General features: G+C 57.1%; 2 protein-coding genes across 5 annotated transcripts; one reads left to right on the top strand and one right to left on the bottom strand.

The window, feature by feature from the left end:
* The first annotated feature begins 6 nt into the window (after positions 1-6).
* Positions 7-10,366, top strand: VSIG10L (V-set and immunoglobulin domain containing 10 like). Of its 4 annotated transcripts, XM_032324876.1 has the most exons (11): positions 7-114; positions 2,617-2,750; positions 2,831-3,667; positions 4,056-4,349; positions 4,517-4,801; positions 5,232-5,486; positions 5,936-6,214; positions 6,451-6,747; positions 7,594-7,707; positions 7,918-8,072; positions 8,548-10,366. In XM_032324876.1, exons 2-11 carry the CDS (start codon positions 2,711-2,713, stop codon positions 8,617-8,619), a joined length of 2,628 nt encoding a protein of 875 aa, XP_032180767.1. In that variant the 5' UTR covers positions 7-114; positions 2,617-2,710; the 3' UTR covers positions 8,620-10,366. The 4 variants fall into 4 exon arrangements, with proteins under 4 accessions (XP_032180767.1, XP_032180766.1, XP_032180769.1 ...); XM_032324875.1 differs by lacking the exon at positions 7-114 and having other exon boundaries at positions 170-2,750; positions 6,630-6,747; positions 8,548-8,649; XM_032324874.1 differs by lacking the exon at positions 7-114 and having other exon boundaries at positions 171-2,750.
* Positions 10,367-11,413: 1,047 nt separating this feature from the next.
* Positions 11,414-26,854, bottom strand: IGLON5 (IgLON family member 5). The gene is made up of 8 exons (XM_032325877.1): positions 26,713-26,854; positions 18,876-18,954; positions 17,970-18,202; positions 16,497-16,616; positions 15,020-15,154; positions 14,735-14,855; positions 14,044-14,198; positions 11,414-13,011 (listed from the first exon to the last, which is right to left on the bottom strand). The coding sequence occupies exons 1-8, from the start codon at positions 26,789-26,791 to the stop codon at positions 12,923-12,925; spliced, it is 1,011 nt and encodes a 336-aa protein (XP_032181768.1). The 5' UTR covers positions 26,792-26,854; the 3' UTR covers positions 11,414-12,922.
* Positions 26,855-27,583: the final 729 nt, after the last annotated feature.

Below are 27,583 nucleotides of genomic sequence, written 5' to 3'. Positions count from 1 at the left end.
TGACTGTCTCTGTTTAACTCATTCCCTGGAGACCTGATCTTTGGTTCAGTCAACAAACATTTGCTTAAATCTCCTGCGTGCCAGGCCCTGTACTGGGTGATGTCGGTGACCCAGGTGAGTCAAATCCAGTCCCTGCGAAGCTCCATGCTGAAGGGGGCCGTGGCGGGGGGGCGGGTGGGGGGACGGACACCGACAGAGGCAGCTGCATGCTGTACGCTCCGAGCACAGGTGACATCATGCGCTTGGGAGCCCGCCTGGGGCACCTGAGCTGGCATGTGGGGCAGAGAGCTTTCCCAGAGAGAGGGCATCGCGGCTGAGTCCTGAAGGACGCCTTTCCATGAGGTGGGGAGAAGGGCTTTCATCTACAGAGTGTTTGCCAGGGCTTCCAGGTGCCAGGCCCCTACCGAGACTCCGGGTACAAAAGGGAAGGAAGCTGGAAGCGCAGGGTCTGGTTGGGGAGACAGACAACAATGAAAACCTCATGTGGGGATGGAGAGCTGGGGCCCAGAGTCAAACTTGGGGATCTGAGAGCCTCGCTCGCAGTTACCGGCTGGGGGGTCTCGAGTGAGTGACGTCCCATGTCTGAGCTTCGGTTTCCCATCTGGCTGATCAGAATAGGAAGGGCCTAGTGCAGTGGTTAAAGGCTCGGCATCTCGCTCTCGAGGCCTTAGCCAGGCCACTCCCTGGCTCTGGGAGGACTCTGGCAGGTTCCCACTCCCTGAGCCCCGATTCCCTCCTCCCTCGGGGCAGTAAGTAATAACACCAGTGTTCTGGTTGTCTGGCATGGCATAACGAACCACACCAAAACTCAGAGGCTTAAGCCAGCAATCATTTATTTTGCCCATAAATCTGAAATTTGGGCAGGGCTTGGAAGGACAGCTCACCTCTCCAGGCGGCCTCAGTTGGGGTCTCAAGTGGGGCCAGAGGATCCACATCCAAGATGACTCAGTTATGCAGCCTGCAAGCCGGCCGGGGTTGTTGGCTTGAGCTGGCTGTTGGCCAGAGGCCAGGACTCCTCTGGGGCGATGGGGGTGGGGCGCTGCAGGAGCTTTGTCATGACATGGTGACTGGGTTCCAAGAGGGAGCATTCCATCACACGTGAAGTGGAAAATGCCAGTCTGTGGGCCGAGATGCAGACCCTGGTATGGGGTCCCTTCTGCTGTGCTCTCTTGGCCTGGTAGTCAGAAACCAGCTGGATCCGAGGGGAGGGGACATAGACCCCTCCTTAAAGATGCAGGCATCTTTAAGCTATAAAACTTAGCCCATTAGTGCAGCCCCTCCCCCCCACCCCCCGAACCACACTTGACACAAGGAAGGTGCGCACTCTATGATTCCCATTGTCGTTACCATCAGTATGGTGAGAACTCACTGATAAGCTCAGAGGACTGACTGTGAGCTGAGCAGAGGCCCTGAGCCCAGCCTGGAGTGGTCGGAGCTTTCTGAAGGGAGTGAGCATCTGACCGCCTTGAACCAAAGCCCAGCTCCACCCTCTGGCTGTGCAACCTTCTTCAGGTCCCTGGACCTCTCTGAGCCATAGTCCCCTGGCCTGTAAAATGAGGATAATGATACCCCAGCTCATAGGGCATTTGGAAGTGTTCGGGCAGATAATGCCTGGGAAGCATGTCACATGGTTCTTGGCGCAGGAAAAGTGGTAATTATTATTATGATTCTTAATTAGGTGAGGCCGCTGGACAAGTTGGGGGGTGGCAGAGGAAGTGAACAGAGCAGTCAAGGCAAAGAAGAGACTGCCTGCAAATCTGGGAGGGGAGAGATGGGGCATAGGAATGGCTGGATGTTCAAAGAGTAAGAGGATAGATGGTGTGACCAGAGTGGGTAGGTCTGGGCCACTCTGGGTCTGGAAGGGATCTTGGATGTTTCCTGAAGGCACAGGGGAGCCACGCACAGGAGGGGTGGGGTAGAAAGGGGTCAAGTGTGGATCAAGGGGTCAGGTGGTGGAGGCTGGAGGGAGGAGGCTGGGAGAGAGGATGGATCCGGCCAGTGGGATTGGAGAGGAAGGGACAGAGCAGAAGGGGAGAGGAGGGAAGAGGGCTCCCAGCCTCTGCATAGATGTGGAACCACACTTGAGATAGAGAACCCAGGAAAGGGGTTGTGTTGGGGGAAGATGCTGAGTTCGGTGGAACACAGGGCATTTGAGGCCCTAGGGGGCAGGGAAATGCAACTCTGGGTCTTGGGAGAGGGTGGGAGACAGCCTGTGGAGACTTGTTCTGAGGGCAGCAGGGAGCTGTGGGAGGAGTTGGAGCAGAGTAGGAAGAGGGTCGGATGTAGGTATCTGAGGCTGCAGGCAGGCTAGAGTGGGCTCAGGTCCACAGTCTGGTGAGAGGAAACATGAACTGAGGCTAAGGGCATCAGATGGCGCTCTCTGAAGGGTCACCTCGCCCTCCAAGAGGTCTTCCTGCTTCTGTTCCCCATGAGTTTGCTACCACGTTTCCGCTGGGAGACCCAGCTCTCCCTGTCTTCACGCAGGGGTGGGGAGTGCCTGGGTCAGATGGGGCCAGCTGATGAGGACCAGTGGGGCAGGGTGGCTGGCTCTGCCACTAGATTGGGGGTGGGGGATCCTGGCACGTCCCACTGGGTCTGGCTTCCTTCCCCGCCCAGGAAGCTACCAGTCCTGTCGGACTCGTCGACCAGGGAGGCACAGGTGCAGGCCCCGGAGTCTCGCTGCAGTGTCCTCACGGGTGCGGCCAGCACCATGGACACCTCACAGGCTCTGCTGCTCTTCCTGCTCCTGGGTAAGTCCCCTGCTCAGCCCCTTCCCCACTGGTTCCCCTGCTCAGCAGACCCCTAACGGCCTCTCCTTCTGTCCTTGCAGCCTCCGGAGGAGGGGTCCTCAACCCCCGAGCCTCTTCTGGAGTTCAGCAACCCAGTTTCTCCATGGACTCAGAAAGCTCTTCCCAGATCCCAGGTTCAAAAGTCTCCATCCAACCCCTCAGCTGGAAATTTCCAGATCATTCTCCAGGTCCAAAAACCACTGCTGCTGTTCCTCATTCCAAATGGTTTCCTGAGGCCTCGAATTTGAGTGATGTGCCTCTCTCCATCTGGTCAGATGTTTCTGCTGAGGGCCAAAAGTTGAGCCTGGATCCTGCCTTCTCTGAAATCCCGGGTTCTGAAGTATTTTCTGTCTTGGGTTCTCAAGTTCCTGCCAAAGACTCAGAGCCCTCCTCTGTTAAGACCCCAACTTTGAACATTTCAGCCCAAGGCCCAGATCCTGGAGCATCCATTGAGACCCCAGGTTCAGAATCTTCCCCTGAGGGTCAAGATCTTGAAATCTCTGCCCAGAACCCTGAATCCAAAGTAACTACAGTAGCCCACCCTGTGGAAAGCCTCCCCCAGCAAGTGGGGAGGCCTCTCTCGGTGCTAGTGGGGACCGCCATCCAGCTCCCTCTAGTTCCAGTTCCCAGCCCCGGCCCTCCTGCTCCTCTGGTTGTCTGGCGTCGAGGCTCTAAGGTGCTGGCAGCCGGAGGCCTGGGGCCAGGGGCCCCCCTGATCAGCTTGGACCCTGCTCACCGAGACCGCTTAAGATTTGACCAGGCCCAGGGGAGCCTGGAACTTGCCTCCGCCCAGCTAGAGGATGCTGGGGTATACACTGCTGAGGTTATCCGGGCTGGGGTCTCCCGGCAGATTCGGGAGTTCACCGTGGGTGTGTATGGTAAGTGGGCACAGAGGTCCAGAGTGCAGGCCCTTTAGGAAGGTGGCTGCTGTCTGATCATGTTTTCTCCCCTGAGGTAGGGGTCCCTCGACAGGGGAGAGAGGACTTCTGAATTGGAGGGAGGAGGGATAAGAGGGGCTGGGGGTCAAGATAGAGGTTCTTAAGGGAAGTTGGACCTGGGGATCAAGACCCCTGGAGACTCAGAATCCTGAGTCTCTGAGAGGAGAGAGTGGGGGACTCAGACTTATGGGTCTGTGAGGAGGGGGACTCCTGGGGCTGGGCCCGGAAGTCCTGGGTGGGAGGAGTAGAGAAGGCTGGGGCCTGGAGTCATGACTATATAGCAAGAGGGGGCCTTGGACCGGGTCCTGAACTGGTCTCCCTCTCCCAGAGCAGCTGCCCCAGCTGTCAGTGCAGCCTGAGACCCCTGAGACAGAGGAGGGGGCGGCCGAGCTGCGGCTGCGCTGCCTAGGGTGGAGGCCGGGTCGTGGGGAGCTGAGCTGGAGCCGGGACGGACGCACCCTGGAGGCAACGGACCCTGAGGGAGCAGAGCCACCCCGGATCCGCACCGAGGGCGACCAGCTGCTCATCACGCGCCCTGTGCGCGGCGACCAGGCCCGGTACACTTGTCGCATCCGCAGCCCCTTCGGCCACACGGAGGCTGCGGCCGACGTCAGTGTCTTCTGTGAGTGGGGTTGTGCCTCGGGTCGGGGGCCGGGATCCGGGAGCTCAGCCTCCTGAGTCCCAGGCGGAGGGGGGATTAGAGGTCCCCGGAGGTCCCCTGGAGCGCCCCAGGCTCGTGGCGGTGTTCCGGATGACCCTGACTCTCCCGGTCCGGATCACTTCATCCAGACGGCCCGGATGCGCCGGTCATCAAGGTGTCCTCGGATCGCGACGCCGCCCCCGCCCTATATGTCACAGCCGGCAGCAACGTGACCCTGCGCTGCACCGCCGCCTCGCGGCCGCCAGCCGACATCACGTGGAGCCTGGCAGACCCGGCCGAGGCCGCGGTGCCCTCAGGCCCGCGTCTCCTGCTGCCGGCGGTCGGGCCGGGCCACGCCGGCACCTACGCCTGCCTCGCCTCGAACCCGCGCACCGGCCACCGCCGCCGTTCCCTGCTCAACCTCACCGTGGCGGGTGAGCTCGGCCCGTGGGTGGGATCAGCAAATAAAGGAATTACCTGGGAAGGGGGCGGAGTCACAAGAGGGGGCGGGGTCGTTCTAGAAATCAGCGAGTTGTCTTTCATTTGGGACGGGGCGCAACAGGAGGGCACAGACGTCTGGCTGAAGGCTCAGAGTAACCCGGTGGAAGGGGTTATGTTTGCGAGGAAAGAAATCAGTGCCGAGATGTAGTCTTCTCGGGAAAGAGAGGCCCTCGGTGGGGCTGCAGCTGCCCGCTCGGCCCGGACGTTTCTGGGAGAGGGAGCTGGGTGGCAAGAGAATAGGGCGCGGATGGCGCCTACGGGCTGGTGCCAGGTGCAGAAGGGTCGGCGCGAACGCGCGGATAGGAGGGCTGGAGGGGTGAGGGGGGAGAGGCTGGCCCCTTGATCTCTCCCTACGCTCCACAGACCTGCCTCCCGGGTCCCCACAGTGCTCAGTCGAAGGTGGTCCGGGGGACCGCAGCCTCCGCTTCCGCTGCTCGTGGCCGGGCGGGGTCCCCGCCGCCTCCCTGCAGTTCCAGGGTCTCCCTGAAGGCGTCCGCGCAGAGCCGGTGCCCTCCGTGCTCCTAGCGGCTGTCCCCGCCCACCCCCGTCTCAGCGGTGTTCCCGTCACCTGCGTCGCTCGTCACCTGGTGACCACACGCACCTGCACTGTCACCCCGGGTGAGAGCCGGTGGGACTTATTTCCTGTTTCCCGAGGAGGGGCGTATTTCTTAGTTCCTTTAGGAAATGAGAAAGGCAGACTTCTAACTCCAGGAAAAGAGATTTCCTTTGTCTTAAACCCTACAGAAGGACCAAGGTTGTTCCTATACTGCAAGCAGGGAAAAGGGTCACAGTTTCTTTCCTGGACCCATGAAGAGGGCTGACACCTTCCTACTTGTCCCGAGCAATAAAGGCTCGAGAACAATATGAATTCCCCAGTCCAGAACCTGGTCCATAGTATTTATCTCATAAGGCCTTATTAAGGACATCCAATAATGACTGAACAAGAGTGAGTGAATGAGCAGTGCTTCCTTGTTTGGCTAAAGTTTCACAGCGGTTTCCTTCCCCAAAGGGTGGGGCTTGGACTCCAGGGTGACGTCTTGACTTGGCTGGGTTTCTTCTACCTGCAGAGGCCCCTCGGGAGGTGCTGCTGCATCCCACAGTGGAGGAAACACCATCTGGGGAGGCAGAGGTGGCGCTGGAGGCCACTGGCTGCCCTCCACCATCCAGAGCATCTTGGACCCGGGAAGGGCGGCCCGTGGCCCCTGGAGGTGGGGGTCGCCTCCGGCTCAGCCAAGATGGTCACAGACTCCTCATTAGCAACTTCAGTTTGGACTGGGACCTGGGAAATTACTCCGTGCTGTGCAGCGGGGCGCTGGGTGCTGGGGGCAACCAGATTACTCTCATTGGTGAGTGCATTCCTTTCCCAGAACCCAGAAGTCCTCCAGCCCTCTCCAACCTCAGATCCAGTCCCCAGCTCCTTCTCCCTCAGATCCAAGAGTTCAAGTCCTCAGTCCCTTTCTCTTGGAGGCCTAGAAGGCTCCCCAGACCCTCTGTTCCCAGGACATATGAGCCCAGGCCTGCAGCACCCTTCCCTCTCCCCTCTAGGACCCATAAATTCAGCCCCCACCTTAATCCTCCCCAGGACCTTCCATCTCCTCATGGAGGCTGCAGAGAGCCCAGAATGCGGCAGTGCTGACCTGGGATGTGGAACGTGGGGCCCTGATCAGTGGTTTTGAGATCCAGGCACGACAAGAGGGCCCCAACCTGGGTAGAGCCACTGCCTACAAAGACTGGATCTCCCTGCTCTTCCTGGGGCCTCAGGAGCGGTCAGCCGTGGTGCCTCTTCCTCACCGGAACCCTGGGACCTGGGCCTTCCGTATCCTCCCCACCCTGGGGGGCCAGCCAGGGACCCCATCACAAAGTCGAGTCTACCAGGCCAGTGAGTTGGGGCTGTTGGAGCCTTTTCCTGGGCCACCTCCCTTCAGTCTGTTTCCTTGTATCCTGCTTATCTGTCTGTATCCTTTTTTGGGGGCTACGGTCACAACGGACCATAACCCGCGTGGTTTGAACACACAGCAATGTAGTCTCTCCCAGCTCTGGAGGCCAGAAGTCAGAAATCAAGGGGTCAGTGCTCCATCTCAGGGAAATCGGGGCTGTGCACCCTCTGAGACTTGGGCCAGAGTCTTTGCGGGTCTCTCCCAGCTTCTGAGGGTGGCCATCCGTTCTTGGCCTTCCTTGAGTGTAGCTGCATTGCTTGGTCTCTGCCTCCAGCTTCCCACAGCCTCCTCCTCCCTGTGTGTGTCTCTGTCTTCTTCTTGTGAGGGCTCTAGTCATCTCGGATTGGGCTCATCCTGATGATCTCTTCTTGACTTGATTGGCTGTACTGTGTCTCCCCCCAAAGATAATTGACATCTTAACCCTCAGTACCTGTGAATGTGGCCTCATTTGGAAACAGAGTCTTCGCAGAAAATTGACTCTATTTCTGTGATAGCACCTTATTTCTGTCATAGCACATTTTTTTTCTTAGTACAACCTGTAATTGTTATTAATTGGTACGTTCATTTCTGATTTCCCTAAAAATTAATCCCCATGAGAGTAGGTATCTGGGTTTGCTCACCCTTCTGGTAGAACGCCAGGCGCACCGCTTACTTAGTAAATGCTAAAAGAATTGAGAGTCTGGGGTCCCAGGAATTGGGTTCCGAAAGAGTTGGAGCAGGGGGCTTAGGAAACTTGGGTCCAGCCCTAGCTCCTGCTCTCTTATCCTTCATCGCTCTGTCTCTTCCAGGTCCCACCCTGGGCTCCGGAGCCATTGCTGGCATCGTCCTGGGCTCCCTACTGGGCCTGGCGCTCCTGGCAGCACTTCTCTACCTGTGCATATGCTGCCTGTGCAGGCTCAGGGGTAAGTGAGGGCCCACTGGAGAGGGTCCCTAGCAAGAGAGCAGGCTGAACCCGTCTGCATGGCCACAGGCTATTCATCCCGCCTTCTACCTCCATATCAGCCTATCAGAGTGAGGCCCCGCCCCTCACCGACCTCTCCTGGTCATTAGCTGGGTTGGTGTGTTGCAACAGCCAATGAAGTGCTTCTGTTCCTCGTTCCTCCTCTTTCTAGGAGACTCTCTCAAGAAAAAGAAGCATCCGCCCTCCTTGACCCCTGTGGTTCCCCCACTGGAAAAAAAGATGCAGAGCGTAACTCCAGTGCAGACCTCACAGCCTCTGTCCCTCAAAGTCCCGCTGGAGGACCCTAGCCCAAACGGAGCCCACCAAGTGAGTGTCAGTGCCCCAGTGCCCTGGAATGGGCTGGAACTTTTGTGTTTTAGGGAGAGGAGATGATCTGAGTCTTCCTCCATCTTTACTTGTTGGTTTACAAAGTCGGTAAATAACCCCCCCTCCCTTTTTAATACATAAATATTGGACAGGAATTCCCATCACATTTTTGCTGTAGTTCTTACTACAATTTCTTACTCCAATTTCCCGCCAAAGGAGGGAGAACTCCTTTATTTTTTTCCATAAAAATTGGCCAAACTTCCATCTTCTATCAGATGTGGGATGGAATGTCTTCTCCCGGGTGGAAGCTGGGTTGTTTCCGGTCCCAAGGGTGGGCGGACATTTCTTTTTTCCCTGTTGTAAATGAGGAGAACCTGGCTAACTCTGACTGATGTGAGCTAGCCCTCGAAAAAGGTGAGTCATGTCGCATTCAGGGTGACACCTGAGGTTGTCCTCCTCCTTTCCTTTCTTCCAGGCTGCTGGTCTCAGTCCAGTCATCTCTCCGGGTGCGGGCCCGAGGACTGTTCGGGCAGCCACGCAGGTGTGACCAAGGCCCGCACCGCGCAGGAATTTTTTTTTGGGTTAGGACCTCCTGTTTCATCCCAAAAGCAGGCAGAGCCCTCCTGTCCTGCTGTGACTAAAGACTGGCTCTGGGCATGGGACTTCCTGTCTCTCTCTCAGGGCAGAAGACTCTGCTTGTATTTGCGCAGCTAAGGCACTGTGGCTTCCAGGCTGGGAGAGACTGCTGCCGATCTACCCGTGTGGTTTGCACAGCCTCTAGGCAGGACCTACAGGCTTGGTGCTGGACAGACTGGTGGACCGGCAAGGCTTGCCCTGTGCTGCTTCAAGCCCCAGGGAGCGCCCAGCCTCATTCTCTCAGAAGGTCTTCCTACATCCCCCGGTCTCCTCCAGGCCATACCCATTCAGCTGCCAGCGTCTGCATCTTGAAATAGCTCAGAACACATCCTCTCCTCTTTAAACCCTTCTGGGGGTGCCCATTGCCCTTCAGATATTGTCCCGACTCCTCACTGTGATTTTCAGAGCCTTGTGGTTGGGCTTCTGTTGACCTCTGACCTCCCCTTCTGGTACTTTCACCCCTGCCACTCAATTAACAACAGGCTTTCTGTCCACCCGGCTCTATTTTGCCTCTGGGGCTTTGCCCCAGAGTTTGCTTTGCCTGGAATCCCACTTTTTGCCCCAGGTTATACACTTCTCAAGGACAATGCTAACTGAGCTACGACGATTTATAGGAAATATATATTTGCTCATTCAGATGACCAAAATATGTTTCTCAGATATCTTTGGTCTTGCTTGATCCACAGTTCTTGAAAAACGGTTCAGAGCCCTAAAGGCGAATTGAGTGGCTTGAGTTATTAATGAAAGTGACTTTTGGACCTGACCCAAAGGGGGAGCTGGTTACCTGGAGGACCAAACCTGTGATTAAAAGACTGGAACTTTCTCACACCCCTCCCTGCCCGCCCCTCTAGGAGGGGAAGGGATTGGAGGTTGAATCAGCCAATGGCCAGTGACTTAGTCAATCATAACGATATAATGAAGCCTTCGGATAACCCAAGAGGCCAGCTCTTGGATCCTTTTCCGGAGAGCTTCCATGCTGGGGGAACCAGAATGCTCCCCTGTGCCATAAGCCGGGCCCCAGGCTCCACAAGGACAGGAGCTCCTTTGTTTGGGAGCTTGCCCTGGGTATTTCTTCATCTGGCTGTTGATTCATATCCTTTAATAAACTGGTAAATGTAAGAAGTGTTTCCCTGAGTTCTGCAGCCAGTCTGGGAAATTAATCAAATCCAAGGAAGAGGTCTTTGGAACCTCCAGCTGTAGGCAGTCGCTCAGAAGCCTGGGTAGCAGTTTGGGGCTTGCAGCTGGAATCCGAAGTGGGGAATGGGGGTGTCAGTCTTGTAGGAGGGACTCTTCACCTTTGGAATCTCAAGCTATCTTTGGAGAGACGGTGTCAGAATGGAGGTGAATTCTCAGACACCTGCTGGTGTATGAAAATTGGTGTGTGGGGGGATCCCCCCAATATTGGAATTGGGTCCAGAAATCCTAAAAATGTAACCATTACTAGCTTAGGAGGCTGACTTGGTTATGGGTTCAGTCTCACAACCTCTGAACCTCTGGCTTCTCTCACGTAAATTTGTATGTACTAAACTCGTATACTCTCTGCCTCCCTCCTTCAGCTGAGTATGTCATGAAGGCAGAGACCATGTCATTATCCCCAGCATTTAACACAGAGCCTGGCACACAGCAGGCAATCAATAAACACTGGTTGACTGAGCAAATGTTTTGGCGCCAGTGAAGGCTGGGCTTACCACTGTTCTCCCCAGCATGATGCTTTTTCTCTCTTAGCTGGGTTTTTCATTGGAAATGTAGGGAGTGCATCAGTGAAGATTCCCTTGGCTGCAAGTAACAAAATAAACGGTGACAAAATAAGTGGTGATTTCAGGCTGGCTCAGCAACATAGCGACCCGGGTTGGCATATTGTCTCATGTGGCAATATGGCTGCTAGAGCTCCAGACATCACCTCTTCATGCAACTGTATCTGAAGACAAAAGGAAGGGAGTAAGGTTCTCTTCCCACACTCCTTCCTTCAACCAGCCTCGTGAGTGAGGAAAGAAATTTCCTGGAAACCCATTAGCAAACTTGACTTATTGACCCCAAATTAGCCACATCACTGCAAGGGAAGCTGGGAAACCAAACATCTCAGCTTATATCATGGGAGGTGGGTCTTCTAGCAAAGGAGGAATAAACTAATGCATCTGTCTCAGGGAAGAAAAGGATAAAAGTGAGGTATTCTGGTTCAAGATTGGGATGAAAGAGGCCTTTAGGGAAATAGAGCTCTTGGGAAAGGTGAAGCCCGGGGTACTGGGTACGTGGGTCCTCTGTATCTTTTCTATATCAGACTTTTCATTTCCTTTTTAATCACTGGTAAGAAACCTAACACAAATTGGCTTATACTTTCAGGGGAGTGTATTGCTTATGTAAATGAAGGTGTGCATCAGGTAAGCTTTGATCCAGCTACTCAAACAATGTCACCATGGACTCAGTTTCTTTAGACCTTCTTCTCTATACTCTAGTGTTTCTACCATTCTCGGCCTGTACATACTACCTTCCCCACCACTGCTATTCCCACAGACCCAAGATCTTCCATGTAACAGGGAAAAGCAATGGTGCAGATCTAGATAGATCTCACATCATTGTGTAATGGGTCAATTTCAAATCTACTGAAAGAGAGAGAGGGTAGAAATGATGCCGAGGAGGCACCACAAAAGACCCTTGGCCCTCCACTCACCCAAATCCTTAATGACCCTGACACTTGCAGGCAGAGACTTTGGAAAAAGGCGTTTATTGGTGTGGTGGTCTCAACACTCCCCATGAGTCGGAACACACGGCCCCCAGGGCCCCCCCACCCCCTCCCTGGTGTCCCTCTCCCACCCCTCCCCAACCCCCTGGACCCTGGGGATGGAAGACAATGTGGGATGGGGCCCACGCCCCCGTCTGAGGTACAGTCACTGCCCCTTGCCCCCCTCCCCCCACCCCTGCTCTGATCTCTTCCTCCCCAAGCTCTGGGTGTGTGGTTTGGGGTGAGTGTTTCTAGCGGGTCTCCCAGGAGTCAGAGCTGGCGACTTGACATCTTGGTCTGGACTGGGGATGTCTGTGATGCCTCTCTCTTCCCCACTCTGTGTAAGTGGTATGCATACTGCATATTCCTCCCATCAGAGCTGAAGTTACAGCCTCTCAGCGCCTCCTCCTGACAAGTTGCCCACTCTCAGGGGAACTATAAGCTGGTCACCAGCTGCAGGACAGCTGGAGCCGGGGGGCTATTGCTGGTCACAGTCGCTGGTATGTGTGTGTCTATCGGAGTGTGTGTGAGGGCGGTCAGGTCAGCCTTTGGGAGGTACAGTTGGTGGAGAGGTCGGGGGTGGTAGACCAGCAAGCCCACACCTGTGGGTGGCTGCAGCGGGCTGAGGGGAGCTAGGGGTGGGGTAGGGCAAAGCACTGAGACAGACAGGTGACCACAGGCACCAGTCTGACAGTTGGATGGAAGCACCGATTGGCCCAGATGGGGCCAGAAAGTCAGGGGAGGGAAGGGGGGGGCAGAGAGAGTGGGAAGGTCTCAGGCTGCTGAGCCCGTGACGGGGCCTCGCTCGGGCTGCAGGCAGCTGATGGTAGACAGCAAGGAGGCCCAGAGCCAAGACGGAGCTCTCCCACCTGCTCACAAAGGCTGAATGAAAGCTTGACAGGCAAGTGCGCGACACCCCTCCTCACTCCTAACCGGCCCAGGAGACACTCTCTCAACAGAGAGGGGAGGGGGTGCTGTGCGTGCATATACTGGGGACGGGGGAGCCTAGAAATCCTATCCTCACAGCTTCTGCCACGAAGCCCACATACCTACCTCCAGCCAGAGGTGAGAGGCAGCAGCATTGGGGGCAGTAGGCGTGGGGGTTTTGGGGGAGGGAAGATTGCTGAGCCCCTCCCCCCCACACACATACACACGCGTGCAGGCTCATGCTCACACACATCCACTACATACACACGATCCGGTTGACAGCCTGAGCTAAGAGAGGGGTGTGGGGTGGCCGGGGGTGGGTCACAGTCGGAAACGTGAACGGTGGCGAAAATGGCTGTAGAAAGATGCATAATTTTGCGTTATCCCTCACAGTGATGGGTTCTCTAAAGAGCTTTCCTCCTCTTCCTCCTCCTCCTCCTCTCTTCTTTCTCCTCGGTGGCAGAGAGCTCTTCCGCCCCCTCGAGACCCACGGCGCTTGCTCTCCCTTTCTCTCTCGCTCCCGGCCTCAGGCCCCGCGCAGGGGGAGGCGAGCTGCATTGGGTTCTTCCTACATCCTCCACCACAGCCAGCCCAGGGCGGAGAGGAGGGTCAGGGGCCCGGGGGGCCTCGGGGCTGAGTTTTCCAGGGATCCTGGGCCTGGGGAAGGAGAGAGCGTCACAGGGGTGGCCTGGGAAGGGGAGACCCCGTGTGTGTCTCGCTGTTCCCTGTGTCTGCCCTGTCTCTGAGGGTGTCTTTGAGCCTCCCTCTCTAGGGGCTTTCCTGGGGCTTTTGTTCAGTGTGCCTGCTCTCCCACTCTGATCTGAGTCTCAGCATCTCGCCGAACATGACTTCACTCTGCCGCTCAGTCCCTCTCTCAGCCCTGTCTTTCTCAGATCTTCACGTCGTGGAGGTCCATCCAGTACAGATACTATCCAGTATGGCTACGAAGCGTCTGGCAGTCAGCGCGCCGGACACGGGACCCTTGGCTTGTCTCCCTAGACTGGCTACGGCCCCCACTTCAATACTTTACTACTACGTTCCCCTTCTCCTGGCTACTGGAGCCAACACCTGCGATTGCCTCGACTCCACTTCCTGCTTCCCTCTGCCTTCGAAACATCTCCAGGCCACAGCGACTTTGCGCCACCGCTCCAGGCCTGGGTTACCGCGGTCGCCCCTTCCCTGGTCCCTTGGCCCCCATCTTGCGCCCCCTACAGGCTATTCCTCAAACAGCAGTCAGTGACTCTCTTCAGAACCGTCAACCCCTTGGTCAGTCCCTTGCTTAGCAGCCTCCAGGGGCCTCACCCTGCAATAGAATAAAATCCGAAATCCTTTCCATGGCCCTTGAGACTTTGCCTCTCCTTCCCTCTTTAGCCTGAGACTCCACGGTGATCACTCTGCCCAGGTCACGCTAGCCTCCTTGCTGTGCCTTTGTGTACCTACAGCTTTCCCTAGACCTGCAAAGCTCTTCCCGCAGATCTCCGCGGGGCTGGCTGCTTCTTACCATTCCAGTCTCAGTTCCGACCCCTAGTGGGCCCTCAATGAATCGACATCCACTGAATGGATGCGTCTCTCGCTCAGTCACGTTGCTTGGGTATCAGCTTGGGTCACTTTCCCAAGTTCGCGGTCAGTCTGGGGGCAGTCCCGGCCTCGTCCCCCCCCCCCCGATCCCCCCCTCCCGATCGGACGCACGCAGGAGGCGCATGGAAGCGCTGGACGTTCCCAGCCGGTTGGCGGCGCGACACGTGTAGTTGCCATAATGCCGGGCGCTCACGTTGGCGAAGAGAAGCATCGAGCGGGTGCGCTCCGTCTGCACCTTCAGGCCCTCGGCTGCACCGCTGATCAGCCTGCCGGGGATCTGGGTCAGGGATTGGGCCATGGGACCCTGGCGTGGGACTCCCTCGGGGTGCAGATCCCACTCCACCCCTCCGACTCTCATCCTCCCCCATTTCCCGGCAGCCCCTCATTCTGCCCCCTACCTCAAAGACCCCTAGCTTCAGGATCTAGCTCCCCATGGGTCCCCGGACCACTCCCACAGGCACCCCTGCCAGGCACCCCTACCCTTCAGGGTCACTGGACTCTCCCAGTGTGTGCCCCCAATCTCTACAGGCTCCCAGACCCTGCTGGACCTCAACCCCAATGGTCTCTGAAGCTTCCTCGCCATATCATGAGCATTGACCCCCAAACTTCCCTGAACAGCCCGAAGAGACAAGGTTCCAAATTCATATCGTGGGGCCCAAGATTTCAGTAAGCTCCCCAAGACCTCCCTAGGTCCCAGAGGACCCCATCCCCTGGAAGCTGGATCCCTAGTTCTCGGGATCTAGGGCTTGGCTACCTTCCCCCTACCCCCACCCCGCAGAGCACGCCAGGGTGCTGTCCTCACAGTCTGTCATCCTTGTACCACTGGAAGTCCGCAGGCGGCACGGCCATGGCTTCACAGCGTAGGAGGGCAGCCCGGCCCAGGGCCGTGCGGGCACTGGTCACATCCGTGATGGTTGGAGGATCTGGCCAGGGGCAAGATTCAGTGAATTCTCCTAGCGAGGTGGGGTCTAAGGGGTTCTGTCCCCATTCCCCTCCTCCCTCCTTTCCAGGTGTCCAGCACTCCCATGCTCCTCCCCAGGGACCCAGGGCCTGCCCCCCCTTCATGAGCAGTGCCAAAGGGGCTCACAGTTGACTGTGACCAGCACACGGCGGCTGTCAGGCGCCGAGTTGACGCCGTTGTGAGTCACGCACTCATATTCCCCGGCCTGGCCTCGCTGGATGTCAGAAATCTCCAGGATCTCACCCTCCGAGGTGAAGCCGTCTGTTCGGGGAGGGAATGGGAGGGGGCGGGGCCGGACACAAACACTTAACACGGGACAACACGGGCACAACACGGACACACATCAGCGGGGCAGGCACCGCAGGGCCTGGAGTGCCCGGGTCAGTGTGAGCCAGGAGGGGTTTGGGGCAGGGGTGTGGATCCCGGCCTGGGATCGCCTGCTAGGGGTGGGGCAAGGAATGAGGGTCAGGAGCCTGGTAACTAGAACCCAATGGGGAGAGTCCTAGAATTTGGGGATGCAACCGATCCAGGGATCTGGGAGTTCACCATTAAGATCATGAGGCTCACAGAACCCAGTGGGAGGGATCCCAGGATCTTGGAGCTCAAAAAGATCCAGAAACTACAGACCAAAGGAGGGGGTGGTCCAGAGTTCTGGGAGCTTATTCTTGGGTTCAGGGAATCAGGATCAAGTAATTGGGATCAGTAATTCAGATATCTCGGGGCTCATTACACATCACCAGGCTTGGAAGACCCTTTGGGACAAAGGGCATCTAGGGATCCAGGATCTCAAGCCCAGGACTGTGGGGCTCAGATGACCTGGTGTGAAAGGATCCAGGATCTGAGACCGAGTTATTGGGTTCTTGGGTCTCGGGGATAGAGTGATTGGCACCTTTGCTCTCTAAAGTCCCTAGGGATCTGGGGGTGGGGGTGGAGATCCAGGCACACAAGGTGCTGCATATCACGTTCAGGTACTGTGGGGCTATGTTTGGGGGGAGCCTAGAGTAGTGGTTCTCAGCTCCATCACCAGAATCACCTGAAGGGCTTGTTAAAACAGACTGGTGGTGGTGACGGTGGGTGAGCGAGATTTCTAATTAGGCCTGCAATGGGTCCAGAAGGGGTATTTCTGGCAAGCTCCCAGTGATGCTGATGCTGCTGGTCTGGGGACCACAGTCTGAGAACGGCTGGGCTAGAGCATCTGGCAGAGGAGATGTAGTGAAATGACCAGGAGATGGGAACAGAGGCAGGGGCCACTGGTTATAACCTGACTTAGGGTTAGTGGTAGGGACTGAGGACCCAGAATTAAGTTAGCCGGTGGGGAAGAGACCAGGGCTACTGGGGTGGGGACAGGGAGCAGGCTGGGGTCCAGCAAGTGAATTAGAGACAGTGGTTCAGCCCTGCAGGTGCTGAAGGCTCTGAGGCTCTGGGGGCTGCTGGCGACATAACGGGGTCAGTGGGGAAGGGGGAAAGCAGGTCATGACAAGGTTTGGGGGAATGAGGGATGGAAGAAAGGGGGAGTCTGGGAATCTAGCTAGGGATAAGGGGGATCAAGGGGCCCAGATTGTGGAGCAGGGAAAGGGGTTTTGGGCCAGGGTGGGGTCCTCACCTCGGAGCTGCCTCCAGGTGACTGTGGGCTCCGGCCGTCCCACGGCCAGGCAAAGCAGGTTCACACTGCCCCCCTCGTTCACTGTCACAGGCGAGGAGATGTTCACGATGCGGGCAGGGACTGCAGGCCAGAAGGGGAGAGGTCAGTGAGAGGCCGAATATGGCCTCCAAGGACCCAAGAGCCCTGGCCCCCAGCCCCTCCTCCCTTAGACCCAGGGGATCAGCCAACATTCTCTCTATCTTTCTGAGAATTCCTCTGTGTTTCTCCCTTGACTCTTGGGTCTGGCTCCTTGTCTAGCTGCTGGTCTCTCTTTCCTGTTCGTTTGCAGTCTCTGTCTCTCTGTCTCTCTCTGTTCCTCTTCATCCCAACTTGGTTTCTCTGCCTTCTGGTCGGAACTCCTCCCACCTTATCTCTGTCTATTTTTATTTATTAATTGTTATTATTCTTATTTTAGACAATTTATTTCTATAACAAATACTCATACGGTGCTTCTGGCATGGTAACCCTGTTCTCAGTGTTTTACACAAATTAGCTCATTAAACCTTCACCACCCTGCCACCCACTGGGGTAGATGTCGCCATAGTCATCAATTCTAACACATATGTCTGTTTCTCCCACCCACTGGAAACTTATTGCAATCAGGAAGGTTTGCCAACATAGAATGCCAGAGTTTAATTGGTGGGGTTATTTCTCTCTTCTTTTTTGGCAGAGCATAAAATAAAGATGCCCCTTCCAGCTGACCATGTCTTGGATCTGATACATGACAGAGTCATCCCATTTTACAGATGAGGAGTCCGAGGCCGCCCGGCTTGCTCAGGGTTCCTCAGCAGCTGGGTGGTCTGGCTTCTGTGTCGGGGCTTGTCATGGGCCCCCTGGGCTGTCTCTGTCTCTGGGTCCCTGTCTTTCCAACTGCTCCCTGTCCTCCTGAGCTCTGCCCCCTGTTGATCTCTCTGTCTCCTGCCCACCTTTCCCTCTGAATTCTGGGGCATCTAGCCACATGGGACCTGCTCTGCACACCCGACTCATTTTTTCCCCCCAATCCCCGCAGCGCTGCTCCGTGTCTGGTATCAGCACTGCACCCAGCTGAAGGTCTCAGCTCAGATGTTATGTCTGGGAAGCCGCCTCCAGAGAAAGTCAGCTTCAAAAGGGTAGGGAGAACCCGCCTGGCTCCTTCTCCAACCCTCACGCCTAGAGCACTGCTCAGTAAACAGAGTTGAGGGGAGCCGGTCTTCCCTGAGCACCCCCTCACCCCTGCAGCTCTCCTGCCCTAGAAGCTGTCATGCTGAAAGGTCACTTTCTGGGTGGCTGTCCCTCCTTCCGCTTGGCTGAAATCTGCGAGGGCAGGGTGTGTGTCTGCCTCCCACACCATGTATCCCCAGGATCAGGGATCAGACAATTGGCAAGGATGTGAGGATTCCCTCTCCCTCGTGCCCTCCGTCCCCTCTGCCACCCAAGGCCCAGCCGAGGGCTCACCATGGACGATGAGGTAGACCTGAGTGGTGTACGGCTGGTGGCGGGTCTGGAAGGAGCAGGTGTAGAGGCCCTCGTCGCCGAGCCCCACCTGGGTGATGAGGATGGAGAACTCTTCGGGCGTGTTAATGAGCAGCCGCACCCGCGGGTCACTGGTCCAGCGGTCATTGCCCGCGTACAGGATGTTGGAGCGGTTCAGCCAGGCCACACGGGTCACATGCTCGTCAATGAAGCAGCTTTGGGAGGACAAGGGTGGAGGGTTCTTCTCTCCTCCACCCCAGAAGGCCCTCCAGGTTCTGCCATAGTGGGGGCTCAGAGGTGGGGAGAGGAAGGCTCACTGCATCGCCAGTTCCCACTGAAGCCCTGTGTGGGAGAAGTGACTGGGCCCACTTTACAGGTGGGTAAACTGAGCCTCGAGTTTGAGCCCAAGTGCGCAAAGGAAGGGTAGCTGATGGTTACTGAGTGAATGTTGTGTGCTAGAGACTGGAAAAGTATCTGGAGCACTCTGGGAGAGACAGGCAGAGATGCAGAGATGAGGAATGGAGACCCAGGGAGAGGGGGATAGAGACCCAGAGCAAGGGCAGACCTAGTGTAGGGAGCAGCACTGAGCGGGGGAATAAGCCTGGCTCCCATCTGTTAACTGGTCACAGTGTGTTGTGCTCTCCGAACTTGGAATGTGTGTACAAAATCTTGAATCCCTGTGGCAGCCCTCATAGTGGTTATCATCCCTCCACCCATTTCATGGATGGGGACACCCAGGCCCAGGCAGAGAACCAGGCCCAGTGTCATGCCCCTAACCACCTCTCCTGACTGACAGGGGCCAGGCTGTCCGTGCAAGTCAGGATTGTCTTCTGAGGAAGGCGACAGAGCGGGACTGGGTGATTTCAGAGTCCCTGAGATCAGAGGTACCTGAGGGTGGCGTTGTCACCTTCGCACACTGTGTAGTTGTCCGCGGGAGAGCTGAACTCTAGGCTCTGGGACAGCAGCCCTGTGGACAGGAAGGGCAGCTCAGCGGGGACTGGACACGTCTGGACACCCGCAGACATTTCCCACACCCCGTGGCAAACGCAGTCATCGATGTTTCCAGAGACGAGCTGCAGACGCACTCGGAGCAAACATACGCAGCCTGTCCCTTTCCGCAAGCTCGCGCTGACTCAGACAGACTGGGATACACAGGCCTACATGCCTCCAAAGACACTGAGACCACATCCTAATCACGGCACACAGACACACGCGTGCACACACACACATATACATATTCACAGAGGTCATGCCCAGAGGCACACCCATATACGTACGCAGATACACAATCGCATAAATGTGTATGCAGACATGCACACACGTGTCCACACGGTTGCTCACATATTCACAGTGTACACACACACACACACACACACACGCTCAAAGTTCAAGGACACACGGAGCCATATATAGACTCACACAGGTGCACATACAGACACACAGATGTACACGTACACAGGCACCTACACATTCAGGCTTATGGCGCACACACACACAGATCCATGTACACATAGCAATTCAGAAACACAGGGAAATACACAGTCACCCACATGTGTACACAGACCTATGGACACAGAAAGGCGGACACGTGCTCCCCAACACAGGCGCGTGCATGTCTCCACTCAGACACGCTGCTATCGCGGATACACAGATTCGCCCTTGGGCCCTGTGTACAGCCACAAGGACGGGACTCAGACACACCCGCCTGCCCGTGCTTGCGGGGCACACCTGCAGGCACAAACCCACGCCAGCCCGCACCCTCCAGCGCAGCTCATGGGCACCATCGCCCAGCAGAGCCCACACCCCCATCTATTCATGTCGGTGGACCGTGGCCAGTGGGCTGGACCAGGGCCAGGGAGTGGGGGCTGGGCACACAGAGGCGGAGGCGGATGGAGCCGCACAGGGCGGGGGAGAGGCTGGATGACCTTGGATGCCTGGGGAAAGGAGGGCTCGGCATGGGGCTGCCCTGCCCCCGCCCTCGCATGAGGAGCTAATTAATCTAATGAATTAATTGCCCGTGCCGCCCCAATGACTCCCATGGGCCCTCTCCATCAGCAGCCCCTCAGGACTGGGCTGGGGCAGAGCCAGTGTGGAGGGCTCCCCAGGTCCTGGGGTTTGGGGTGGGCCCTGCAGCCCCACCCCGTGGCCAGAGTCACTTCTGGATGCAGGGAAGGGGCCTGCCTGCACCCGAGCTGTGCAGAGTGGACACGGCCACACAGCCCTGGTAACAGCAGGAGACGGCCAGCAGACAGACACGCACAGAGACAGACACATCGCCGGGGCCCAGGGAAGACACCCAGAGCCCAGGCTGGGCCAGGAAACAGTCTGACACTCCAACATCCAGAGGGCAATGGGGCCTGCTCGGGGGCCCCGGGTACACACACTCCTGCTGACACACAGCCCAGGACCCATGCCCAGCAGAAGGTCACCCCACTGTACACAGATAGACCCACACCGTCGCACTGACACCAACAGCCCCACACGCAGGTGGGGGCTGTCTACATGCAACCGGTTACAGCCCCATCCGGGGGCCATTGCTGGCTTTCTCTCTCTCTCCCTCTCTCTCTCACACACACACACATACACACTAGCCTCATCAGTCACGCTGACACTACCAGCCGAAGGGCCATGCTCACCAACCCCCACCCCTGCACTCTGGAAAGTCGTGCAGAAAGCTACAGTGTGCGAGGAAACGGTTACCCTGTCACAGCCTCTCAAATACAAAGGAGCCACCCTGGGCCAAGAATCGGGTGCAGGCAGTCACGCTGTCACCGACGATCAGATCACACACACACACACCTCCCGCACACACACACATGCCATGGGACCTGTCATACTCCTGCTCACACACTCACAGACCTGGGCTTCTCCACTTTGGCCCCACTGACGTTTGAGGACAGGTGCTTCTCCCCTTTGGGGACTGTCTTGTCCCCACCAGGGACTGTAGGGACTCCATACCGCTATCCCTGGGATCTACCCACTGGATGCCAGTAGCTGCCCCCCTTCACAGTGGTGACGATCACAACTGTTCTGGACATTGCTCGATGATGCCCCATAGGGGACAAAATCCCCCCTCCTCCTCCGGTGACAGCCACTGTCCAAGGTTACAGGAGGCCTGGTTGTGAAGACGGAGCTGTCCAAGGTCCCCCAGGCTTCAGGGGCCCAGGGCTCCCGAGCTAAGTCCTGGGCTACACCAGCTGCCCACAGACACAGGCGGACCTCAATCCTATGTCCTGGCAGATGGAAATACAGACACACACTCCTTCCAGAGGGATCTTCCTAACACTCAGAGCTGCCTCCGCTTCTCCCGTGGCTCCCTCCTGCCCCCAAGACAAAACTCAGCCCCCCTCAACTTGGGTCCGAGACCCTGGAGTCACTCTCCTGCTTTGTCTCCCTGGGTGTGTGACCCAGGTCCACATTCCCCACTTTTCTCCTGGTCCCTCTGTCCCACCGCTTATGACAAAAATGCTTCTCCTTCTCCAAGGGTCTATTATAATGAGGCCTCTCCTAGGAGAGATAGCTCGTATGAGCTCCTGCCCTGCTCCCAGGGGACCCTGGATCCGAGTCATCTGCTTCTCCCACCTGCTCCTGCAGGGCAGAGCCTGGCTCAGACCATCTGTGTCCCCAGCACGCCCAGCTCCAGGCTCAGCTGAGGGCAGTCGCAGGAGGTAAGAGATGAAGGAATCCATGTCTCAGACAGGTCTTGGATTCTTGGCCCCTGTGTCATGAATCTACATGCCTGTCCCACACAATTCCCAGATTCCAGGATCAGGACCCTCCTCCCTGCTGTGTGACCTTGGGCAAGTCCCTGCTCTTTCCTGGGCTTCGGTAAGTGGAGGTAGGGGTTGGGTTAGTCATTCCACACCCACTCAGTCCCTGAGCACTGCTCTTCCCTCTGTCTCGGTCCTTTTCACCTCGGATCCTGTCTGAGCATGTGTCCCTCACCAGATGGGAGCCCCTCAGGGAGAGGCCTGGGTCTGACCCACCTCCAGGGTTCCAGCATTGCTGGCTCTGGGCCTGGCCCACAGGAGGCCTCGAAAGATGTTTAGTGTAAAAATAAATAAGCCAGTGCACATGAGATCCACTCTGTAGGAATTCTGCTTAGAAAACTCTCCCTTAATTCTGGGATGCCCTCCTTACCCCCTCTAAGCCTGGTCTGTATTCCCACAGTGCCTGGACTACCTCCATTAAAGCTCACATCACACCATGGTGGCCATCTGTTGTCTGTTTCCCCCTTCAGACTAGAAGTTTCTTGAGGGCAGAGCCTGGGTCTAACTCAGGTCTGTATCCTCAGCATCTCCCAGCATATGACCTGACCCTGGAAGGCCTTGGGAAATACCTGTTGAAAGAGTAAATGTAAAGAGATACGTACAGCATGTGTCTCCAACTCTTGAACTGCTATTCACCTTCAAGACCCAAACTCAAATGGCCCCTCCTCCAGGAGGGCCTCCCTGACTGCTCAAGACAGAGAATCTCAACCCTTTCTACTGGATACCCTCTAACTCAGCTGGGACAGTGTTCAGGGGTGCCTGCCCAGCCCAAATCTTGGCTGTGTCCCCCAGAGCTGGGTTTAGCCCAGAACTGGGAAGTGTTTGTAAGAAGAATGAATAGTCCTGAGAGACTGGATAAGAAAGCCGGGAGGAATCTGTGCTAAGAGAACAAATGTCTGCCCCACCATTTCCTGGCTGGGTGAGCCCTAGACAGTCTCAGCCTCAGTTTCCCCCATTTATAAAAAGGAAAAAAAAAAAAAAACCAACAGTCATTCCCTCTAAGGGTTTTGTGGGGCATTCCATGAGAACATGCAAGCAAAATGTTTAGCTCAGCGCTTAGCATGCAGGAATGGTCCAATAAATGCTAACTGTTCTTAACAGCACCTTCTTTTTTAAGAAACATCTATTGCTATCTGGGGTTCGGTGTCAGTCCCCCGGGGGTGGGGGTGGGGGACCCGTTGCTCTATGCCCTGCACCCACCAGAGTTGAGTCGGCGACTCATGTCTGGTTGCCCTGTCAGCATCTGCTCTGACACCACCATGCCAGCATAACCAGGCCACTGAAAGAACAGACTGGGTACCCAGGCTGCCGGGGTTCGAGCCCCCTCACCGCCAGTTACTTGCACAAATTCCTTCACCTCCCTGGGACTCAAGTTTCCCCCTGTGTAAGTGGGGATGATCATTGTGCCTCCTGCATGGTGTTGCGGGTGGTGGGGAGGATGACAAGAGGTCACCCAAGCAACAGGTTCAATGCAGAGCCTGCTAGCTGAGTGCCTGCCCACAGCCCCCACGTGTGCTGGCTGATGGGATGGTGGTGCGACAGGTGCCCCAGCTGGTCTGGGGGGCCAGTGGTGACTGGAAGGACCCACTAGGGTCCATGCCAGTCTGCACTAGTAGCCTTCATACCCCTTGATAAGTCAAGCGATGAAGGTCACATGTAGGTGAGTTTCCTCCCCTTAAGTGAGAAAGAGATTTCTAATAGATTGAGGGCCTCTGGTTGGAGATAAGCACCTCCTGCTACCCCTCAAAGGGGGATCTCTGGTGAAGCTGGGACTCTCCAGTGGGGGGAAGCTTGGATTCCACAGTTCTGGAACCCACCGATGGGAAGCCAAGGCCCACAAGGGTGGGTGACTTGTGGCGGTCACTCAGGGAGCTGTGGCAGAAGTGAGGCTGGACCCAGGGAGCGGTGGGGGATGCATTGGGAGGGGGTGTGGCTCTGGCAGGGAAGAGCTGGTGAGAAGGGGCTGGAACCCCCAGACCCCCTTCCTCTCTGCTGACCTCCAAGTGTAGGGGCCTTCCCAGGACAGATGTCTGGACTCACTGAGCCAAGAACCCTGGAACTATCCATTATACGTTGGCTGCTCCTTTCTGCTGGTTCCCATCTCAGGACCTTTGCCTCCACTGTTCCCTTGGGATCTTTTAAAGGCTGACTTCTCTCCTTTCCTTCTGAACTCTGCTCCCTGCAGCTCAGACAGGGCTCTCTCAACCACCAGAGCTCCCATGGTCGTCCCTGAAATCACTCTTAATTTCTTTACACTACCCTTCGTCACTCTCTGAGATTACCTGTTTACTTACTTGCTTGTTTTTCTTGTTTCTAGGTTTTGATCTCTCTCCATCCCACTAAGATTGAGGGCTCCTTGACTTCATTTGGCTTGCTCACTGTCACGTATATACACATCCCCAGTACCCAGAACAGAGACTCTGTGCTCAAATATCCAGTCCGGACAGACCGGGTGCTCAGAGGAACATGGACAGTGGCCAGCACACCCCATTCTGCCTGCCCCACTCCGTCCAGCACCCCTCACCGGCTAGAAGTGAATATATGTATGTGTGAGTGTGAGTGTTGGCATAAAGAATTTAGAAAAGAAACTAAAGATAGAACCATATCTCTGGATGCCGGGGAGCTTAAGTTAAGTGGGAAAAAAAAAAAAAAAAAAAAAGCCAGTTGCGGAGAAATGGGCTTATTTTGTTTCTGTCTCAGGGAAAACATCAGCCAACAAACCAACACCTTACATGTGTTCAACTCTGCGTGTCTGACTTTGAGTGAGGGAAGCCGTGACCTGGGCTTTCTCAAGAGAGTGCAGGGAGTGCATGTTGGAGGGGCGGGGCCAGGACAAGGTGGGGTTTGCTCTAATACATACTTGTAGAGGATGTATGTGTGCGCTCACTTGCATGCATTCCTTCTGGAATGTGAAAAAGAGCAAATGAATCGGTGAGGAGAGGAAATGCAATTTTGTGTATGCCCCCCCACACCCAGCTTTTTCTCAGAGAGCCCCAGCTGTCAGTGGGTGGGGCTGCTTGCTGCCACTTAGATCTGTCTCAGACCAACCCCCAATGCCTTTGCCCTAGTCTCTGATGGGGAACCCAAGGCCTGGCAGTGGGAGAGGACTTGGTCCTAGGTCACAGACCGCCTCCTGGCTCCAAGAAGCTCCCAGCCCAGGATGTGTGTACAACAGCAATTTCTGGGATCTGGAAGATTCAAAGTAGAAAATGGGAAGTTATCTTGAGACTGAAGGAAAAGAAGGGGTGGTGAAGGGAGAGGGGAAGAAGGATGGGGGTCACGAGGTTATGAGGAACATGGAAAGGAGGAGAAGACAAGGGACAAGGAAAGGACAAGGACAAAAAACGGGAGGTGTCAGGGACCAAGATGGGACGTGATTTTCCAGGAGTGAAAGGATCGAAGAACAAGGGGGCCAGGAAGAGACAGGTGCGTGTGTGACGATGAGAAGCAGGGCCCAAGGCAGGGAGGGCAGATGTGAAATTGTACTGAGGATGGCAGGGATGGAGAGACAGAGACCCAGAGACAGAGACAAGCGGGATGTCCCCCAGAGTTAGGGAGCCTCTGGAAATGACCTAAAGAGACGAGTGACAGAGGCAGAGAGACACAGACAGACAGAGCGTCAGACGGTGATTCAGACAGGTCAGGCTGGAGGAACATTGGAACCTGCTCCAACCCACTGAGGCTCCAGTCAGCTGAGGCCCTGGGGCTGGGGGGGTCCTGCGCGCGGGGCCCTGTTTGTGTGACTGTGGGTGTCTGCAGGCGCAGCTCTGGGTCAGACCGGTGACGGGTGTTTATGTGTCTGTGCGAGACCTGGTGTGTGTGGGTGGGAGACTGAGAGTGGCTGCCTCCTTGAGACTGTTGAGGTCTTTAGGTTGTCCCTGACTGTGTGTCCCTGACTGTGATCCTTGGTTCAAGGCAGGGCCTGGGGGAATCCTCCAGAAGCTCTGAGTTAACCCTGATCCCTGCCTCCCGCCTTCTTGCTCTAGCCTCCTCTCTCCAGGGGGCACATCCTGGACCATCCCTGGCTGCCAACCCACTGGGGAGCCACAGGGTCCCAGCAGCCATCCACATCCGCTCTCCAAAGACTGCCCAGCTCGCCCCTCCCCACTCCACACACCAACCCCCAGCCCCACTCCTCCCCACTCTCAGCAGGGCTGAGATTAACCCATTGACCCCAGGTTAACCCTTTCCTTCCCTCCCTTCCCAATCTGCCCCTCTCTCATCCTCAGTCCAGCCTCTGAACCCTGCTACTCCGCCAGAGCTTCCTGCGTCTGAGTCCCCAGCCCAGCGCCCCCAACTTCCTGGATCACCAGCTCCATTCCCCTACATAACTGCAACCTCCCAAACGCGGGCACTTTCTCCCCACCTCGATGACCCAGCTGGGAGGACAGAGCCCCTCTTCTTTTCCTGGCCCTGGGAAGGAGGTCTGTGGATACCCCTGCCGCCTTCTTTTACAGACCCTGGAAAGACACCATCCCCCCACCTTTGCCCAGAAACGCCCACCCCAGCCCTCAGGCCAGGACCCCCTCAGGGACTGTCTTCACTCAGAGATGAAGACCCCCGACGGGGCATCCCCTTCCCCTCCACACCCCAACTCAGTTCAGAGAGCCTGCCCAAGCACCCTTACTTTAGCGTTTGATCCCTCTCCCTGATCCGGAGCCGCAGACTCCCGCCCCCAGGCCGGGATCAGGTGTCCGCGACCCTCTCGCCGGCCGGGAGAAGCCGACCTCCGCCCCTAGGCCCAGGCTTCAGCCCCGGGACGCGGAACCCTGCCCCCGGGGCACAAATCCGGGCGAACCCTTCCCAGCCAGGGGGTGCAGCCCCCGCCCCCGGGCCCAGACCTCAGCGTTCGGGGGGCCTCCCCTTCCCCGCCTGGGATGCAGCCCCCCACCCCCAATCCCCGCTCGGGACCCCGGCGTCCCGGCCGAGCCCCCCCGCCCCCGACGCTGCGGTACCTCGGCTGATGACGGCCAGGCCGGCCAGGGCGGCGGCGGCGAGAAGCCGGAGCCGGGCCCCGGGCGCAGGGGGGGGCATCGCGGCAGCGGCGGCGCGAAGGGGGAGGGGAAAGGGGGGGCCGGTCCGGGGCGCGCGAGGCCGGGGGGAGAGGGGGAGGGGGAGGGGGACCCCGCCTGCGGCTGCACCGGCCCGGGGGGCGGCGGGGGCGGGGGGAGGGGGCTGGGGGGGCGCGACGAGGCGGCCGGAGCTGCTGCAGACCCGGGGAGGGGGGCGGCGCTGACGGGCAGGAAGGCCGACCAATCAGGGGAGGCGGGGGGCCGGGGAGGCGGGGCCGAGGGGGGGTTGCTTGTTGGAGGGAGAGGCCTTTGTTACTGCGGCCCGGCCCCTACCCCCTCCCGCCCCGGGCGTCCCCACGTCTTCCCATCTCGAATCCCCAGAACCCAGGGTCGGGGACTCTTCTTGAGCCCACCTCCTTTCTGCTTCAGGTCCTTATATCATCCTCCCTCAGACCCAGGAGTCTGGTCCCCAAGCCCCTCCTCCCTCCCACAGACCCAGGAGTTCAGGACCCCAGCCCCTCCTCCCTCAGACCCAAGAGTCCGGGTCCCCAGCCCCTCTTTCTTTAGACCCAGGAGTCCAGACCCCCAGCCCCTCCTCCCTCAGACTCAGGAGTCCAGTCCCAGCTCCTCCTCCCTCAGACCCGGGAGTCCAGGCCCCCAGCCCCTCTTCTCTCAGACCCAGGATTCTAGGATCCCAGTTCCTTTTCTTGTGGGCACAGTTCTTCTTGTGGGACACGGTTCAGTTTCTCTACTTTCAGGAATAACATTGACTTTTGGGGTAAAATTCCCTTTTCTCTCTTTACTCCAGTCCTCC

This window comes from Mustela erminea, chromosome 19 (genome assembly GCF_009829155.1).
Source record: "Mustela erminea isolate mMusErm1 chromosome 19, mMusErm1.Pri, whole genome shotgun sequence".
Taxonomy (NCBI): Eukaryota; Metazoa; Chordata; class Mammalia; order Carnivora; family Mustelidae; genus Mustela; species Mustela erminea.
Note: the sequence above shows the minus strand (reverse complement) of the source record. Positions and strands in the feature narration are given on the sequence as shown.